The following is a 6,213-nucleotide window of genomic DNA, read 5'->3' as shown; positions in this document are numbered from 1 at the left end:
TTCCTTACAGCACAGAGACTCTGAAGTCACGTGTATCTCTAGCTCTCTGCTTACTTTTACCTCCAACTACAAGGCCACTATTTTTTAACAGTAAATGTTTAAGAGACAAGAAAGCAACAGCAGCTCAGCAAAGAGCTGTTAAGAGCTCTGTGCTTTTGTGCAGCCAACACATCAAGCTGCTTCCCACCCCTGGATCCAGAAATTGTCCTGTGGTTACTCTGCTCTAAGCCACACAGAAAATAATCATATCCTCTTCTGCAGACCCCTGGGAATAATGTGGGAGATGAGAGACGCCATGGTACTCGGGTGCCTGTGGCTTCCTTCCTCTTTGCCTCAGCTAAGTGAATTGGCTTTTGCTTTTGTTTCAGGAAAATTAAGGGAATTACAGAAAAGGAGCAACAATACATTAAAAATATTGCCTAGCAAGTGCTATGTCCCAATCTAGCTGGAAAGTTAAAAAGGAAATCAATTCTGGGCATTAACATCAGCATTTTCTGGATGCTGCAGTGATTACACTGCTGAGTTTACTGCTCACATCATTGCTGCCAAACACCCACACAGACACATGACTCCAGCTACTCTTGCCATCCCCGTCAGGAGGACACCTCATGACCATCTACTCTGGTAACACAAAATAATTCTCTGCCCTCTGTCAGGTGCACTCAGCCCAAGAAGCCCTGCAGGAGGTCTGACAGTGCACATCTCAGTGTTCCACGGCAGAACTCCCAGCTAAAGCCCAGCATCTCCTGCTGCAAACTCTGCTGGAGCTGCTTGCTTGACACCTTCAGTGCTGCTGTGGGACTCCAGGCTCTGCCTTGTGAATCCATCATGGAACAGTACACCAGGCCAGCAATAACCCCCTGTGTTATCAGTATTAAAAAGCACGGGATCCCGTGTTAATTGCTTTTGTTGACTCACCCACACGGAGCACTGAGCCATTGACACAGTGTTACTTGGGATGCCAGCAGACAAGACAGGCAGAGAAATTCATCCCTGTGCACAGGGAAACCTCAGGGTGGTGTTACAGGACCAGTTTAAGCACCCAAGAGTCAGTTGTTGTGGCCTTCATTCGTCTGAGAGGGGACAAATTCCATTCTTCCAAACACTCCCATCACGAGCATCCTTTTAAATGACTTGGCAGGTGCAAGTGGAAATCCTAGAAGGCTCCAGTGCTGCCTGTCTGTGCTGAATGTGGGACCCATAGCATTCCCTGGTCACTGCAAGACAGGGCTTGGGGACACTGACCTCAGCTCATCCTGCACCTGGCATGTGGCAAGGGCACCTGGGACAGGTATGTACCAGGGCAGGAAACCATGTAGCATTTATCAAAAATAGAAGATCAGCTGCTTTGGGCAAAGGTTTCCATCTTCTGTTTGTCCTTTTTCCATTCTTTGGGAACACAGGACCTTATTTAACCCAGATGCTTTAAAGCCTCATTTACACACTCTGCTATATCTTCCTAATTGTTTTTCCTGTTGCATGATTATTACTTCACTTTTCTTGGCAGCACTGCTATCACAATTTGAACTTAGATTTAATAAAACCTTACAACAACTCCTCAATAACCTTCATTCCCTGTGCAGCAGCCCAGAGAGACAGAGAAGGGATTGTACTCAGGCAGATGGGCACAAATGAGTGACAAACACAATGGCAAACACCTCTGTGACAGACTTCCTTATAGGTCACTTTAGGAATGAATGTATGAACCAGTGGAAGACAATGGCTTTCTGCTTATGTTTGCTCACCTCACACAAAGTCAAGCATCAGTACAGAGCATCAGGACCTCCCTCCCATCTCATTATTGCCTTCTGGGGGCCAACAACATTCACAGCTGAAGGGACAGCAAGTTCAAGCACAAATTCCTATTTGAAACAATTAATTCCTTACGAGTTCCCAAATTAAAATGGCTGCAGCACTGCCAAGTGCCAGAATCAATGCCCCAAAAAGGGGAGCTGAGAGGAGACAGGTGTCAAATGTAATATGGTTCACTCACCCACAGACTCATAGCACATGTCAAAAAAGGGACACATAAGGTACCAGAACTAAACTGACATACTGTATTTATTGCACAAATTTCCCCTAAAATTGGGAATGGTTATTATAATACAAGTGCACATCTTGGGAAATATATACAAAAACAGAAGAGATAACAAGTATGTACATTTTACCCAGCATTTTACAAGTACCACCATCTAAATAATTTAGAGAAAGCAAAAAATTGTCATAAAACATTTCTAAGAACTAAGAGGGAAAACATATGCAAGGTGTAAAATCTGTTCTTTTAAACAGTTTTTTGTTCTTAGCAGCCCAGTGTTTGCCAATTGCAACAAAATCAAATTTGCTAATTTGTGTGCCTAGTATAATTAGGTTTCAGCCAGAAAATTAAGACATGTTAATAACGGAGATAGGGAGTAGTGGAAAAAATAAATCAAACATTAGTTTTCTATTCACATAAAAGAATAGTGATATATTTCAAAAAGTCAATTCTATATTCTGTAAAAATCCCTTTTCATATTTAACAAACAGACATATGTACCACATTGTTCACGTACCCAAAAAGTTCACTCACAGGAAAACTTCCCATCACACAAGGGTTTTGGTTGTGTTCTGCCCACAACACTGCTGAGAGGTGGAGAGGCTGTGCCATGCCAGGAGGGACTGGCACTGTGGGAGGATGATGAGGAAGCTGCATCCGTGGCTGCTCCGTCTGGGGCTGACTGAGCACACCATTAATGCCATTACTGGCTGGTGCTGGGCAGAGGGCAGCAGAGAAGGTGCCACTCAACAGCCACCTCCTTCTCCTCTCACATCAGTCATCACTGCAGGCCGTGCAAGGGCCTGTCTGGAGAGTCAAACCCATTTCAAAGTGACCCCAACAATTCACACAATAAAGGCTCAAATGAGGACCAGTATTGTCCTGTAAGGATCACTGTGAGCACAGTCCTGGGGGATGCCAGGGCGAGGGGGCAGCTGCCCAGCTCTCTGGGCACGTGCTGTGGATGAACTCACCCACAGAACCTCCCAAGGCACAGGTAGGAGCCCTCCTCTGCCAGCCCCAGCAGCACAGACACCGCCAGGTCACTGTGCCAGTCTGAGCACAACATGGTATCCAACTACTGCCTGTACCACATATCCTAGCAAAGAGTTAAACATCCATGTTCTGAGTGCAATCCTATATTTCATTAGAAATGTGTTTACACAACTGGGCCCCTGTTTTGTGGTCATTCCAAAAGCCAGATGTAATATAATTGTGTGGCAAGGAAAGGACATTTGAAAAATGGGAGAAACAAATCCTTGGATCACATATTAAACATGAGGTTTTCCCCTGCAGCAGTCAGCATTAGATTTTATATACAAAAGAGCTTCCAATGACACTGCCTGTATGAATGTTGGGGTCACTTCCTGATGTAGACTTAGTCCTACATGGAAGGGAAGGGTGGGTCTGCCACGCAGATCTCCCTGGAACAGAGTTTTAGGTGATAGATTTTAAGTAGTACTGAAAAACTACTCCAGGTGAATCCTGGCCCCAGAGAAGGAAAGGAGGAGAGTTCTGTCACTGACAGAGGTGGGGCAGGGATCTCTCCTATTGTTTTCAAGTTTATCAAATGGTTAAAACAGATTTGTACTTAAAGTAACTCTGCAAACAACAATAGCAGGTGTGCTGTACTATTGAAAAGATGATTACAGAATGATGTATTTATAAAAATTTTATAGATTTTAGCGACCAAGTGAATACGTGTCTCCTACTTGTGTGGATAATCCATGAATTTCAATATGCTAAACCTAACAGATGAAAACAGAAGCTAAAACTCAGCAACATTAATTGGCTGCTAGGACAAATATGGAAAGCAAAGCCTAGAATGAAGTGTCCAGTTAAACTGAGGTAGTAGAGCCTTCGAAAACATAATCCACCTCCCACTGTCTATTTACATTACTTACACCAGGTTGGGTCCATCAGCTACTCGTACAGCTATTGTATATACAATGACAAACCAGTGATGGCTGAGTAAAAGAGAAATGCTGAGAATAAAATAAACAACATTTCCTGCTGGTAATTACACAAGTGAGTAGAAAAGGGATTAGAGTTATCCGCAGCAAGGGTATATTTGTCAAAAAAATAATTTGGATATTATTACACTATGGTGTAATCAATGTTCTTTTTTTTTTTTGTTTTAAAAAATGTATCAATTTGTTACCTGAGCAATTAAGGGTAATAGTCTACTCATTCTTTCCCCAATGCTTTGGTACAATTATTTCTAGTTCATTATTTCAATAGCTGACTGACTGCTCTAAAAAGAATATGATGGTCCAAGATTTTATATACCATAAAAAAGTTAGAGGTAACTGTCATGTCATTCTGGGGAACCCATGGGGAAATTTCAGCCAACGTTCTCTTTAGATTATTTTTGTTTTTAACATTTTGATTTCGTTGACGAAGAAAAGCATCATTTAGTATAAAGCAACATTTAAACATTATAAACATTTAATACTGGTTACAGCATCCAGCCAAGAATCTCCATCGCTAGTTTGTCTGTTGGCCTCTTCCTCCGTTCTCCCTGTCACCCTCTGTCCCCCACTATTTCTTCTTTCCAGGAGAAAGATCATAAATAAATTCTGTAGCTGACTGTCATTAATAAGCTCCTTACAAAAAAAAACCAGGCCTCTGCCCCGTTCTTCCTCTGGGAAGTATTCAGAATTGGACTATGATGTGAAAAAGTAGAAGTTGTTTACAAATCATTGCAGCTTGAGAATTACAGATCCTAATGTGATCCTCATCAGCTGCAGCCTGGCTGAAGGCAGCTGCTCTCAGTTCAGTTTATAAGGGGTGATGGCATCACATATTTCTCAGAGCAGTTCTTCCTCCATTCCCCAGTATAAGTCACAGTCAGCCATTGTGGCAGAAACTGCTAAAAAAATGCATCTCTTCAGCTTTGCTAAAATCTCCACTTTTCTGTGGTGGAAATCGTGGGCTTACTCAGTTTTCCTTTCTCCTTTCTTTATCCTTTTTTATAAGTTGCTAAGTGGGAGAGGAGAAGTCTCCAACTGTTTGCACACCATGCAGTCATATATGGAGGTGCTGCAAGCTCAACAAGCAGTTTGTTTTACTTGCTGCAAAGAGAAAGGAGCCAGAACAAGTTGTCTCCACTTTGTTTCCAGAGAAGCAAAAAGTCAAAGTCTGTGGCCTCTGGCATTTTAAAGTAGGATCTGGGCAACGTACGGAGAGTGAGTGCTTGCTACAGCTGCCAGCAAGGGGAGGTCGCTGGATTCAATCCTGAAAGGAAGCAGAAGAGTCATGTTTAATGCAGCCTGAAATGTCACTGGGCTGAACATGTGTCAGAACCCACACCGCCTGCTCGAGCCCCAGCACTTGCACTTGGGCCATGGGTAACACACTGCAGCTGCCAGATTGCTCCTCCCACCCCTCCAGATGTGCCTGCTCCCACAGTGTCAGCACTGCCTGAGCTCCCACCTGTCTGGTGCGTTTTTAACAGGGCCAACAAACTGGTGAGGAAGCAGATGGGGGAAGGAAAATTCCTGCCTAACTTCAGAGTAAAGGGAATAATAGCTGGGGGACACCATACAGGAGCAGAGGACCAGCTAAAGCTGCCATGTCTGCACCACACATGCTCTGTGTGCCTTCCTGCTCACGCCGCACTCCTCTGCAGGAAAACATATCAGAGCCTTGCTATAAACACCCCTTAAATAGCTCCTCTGCCCATGCCCCACACCCACAGAGAGGTATTATGTGCCTTACATGACACAGAGAGTGTTTCCTGCCATGTAGGGAAAGTCAACCTGGAGGAATCAGGTGCCCCATGCTGTTCAGTGACGACTGACCAACTAAGAAGGGATTTTGATAAGCTCCGGAGTGCTGAGCCCATCCTCCTGCCCGCAGGGAAGACAGAAAAGCTGGGGGATCCTTGTGATTGAGCAAAGCCTAAGGAGAAGCCTGAAGCCATGGGTAACTTAGGAGTTCCAGTCCCATTTAGGAATCCATTTTGCCGTGCTTAGGAACAAGCCCAGGCGGAGGGTGTGGCACCAGGACACCCAGGGTAGCACTGCTGGGAGAAGGTTGTGACCGTACCCCAGCACCACGCCCAGCTCCTTGACATGGACTCTCATCTGGCCCTTCAGATACTCAGACAGCATCTTGCTTTTGAAGTAGAGCTCCTGCAGCCGATCTTCCAGGTGCATCACACACTAAAAAAAGCA

General features: G+C 44.4%; 1 protein-coding gene across 3 annotated transcripts in view; it reads right to left on the bottom strand.

Annotated features, from left to right (window-relative positions):
- Nucleotides 1–2,043: 2,043 nt before the first annotated feature.
- FNIP1 (folliculin interacting protein 1) overlaps nt 2,044–6,213 on the bottom strand; it is a 65,051-nt gene continuing 60,881 nt past the window's right edge. For all 3 annotated transcript variants that reach the window (XM_030957467.1, XM_030957469.1, XM_030957468.1), the window contains 2 exons: nt 6,086–6,201; nt 2,044–5,272 (listed from right to left, as the gene is read on the bottom strand). In XM_030957467.1, the coding sequence (XP_030813327.1) occupies nt 5,194–5,272; nt 6,086–6,201 (195 nt within the window). In that variant the 3' untranslated portion in view covers nt 2,044–5,193. The remainder of the gene's footprint in view (nt 5,273–6,085; nt 6,202–6,213) is intronic.

The sequence above is a fragment of the Camarhynchus parvulus genome, chromosome 13 (assembly GCF_901933205.1).
Source record: "Camarhynchus parvulus chromosome 13, STF_HiC, whole genome shotgun sequence".
In the NCBI taxonomy this organism is placed as follows: Eukaryota; Metazoa; Chordata; class Aves; order Passeriformes; family Thraupidae; genus Camarhynchus; species Camarhynchus parvulus.
This window is presented reverse-complemented; position numbering and strand designations above follow the sequence as displayed.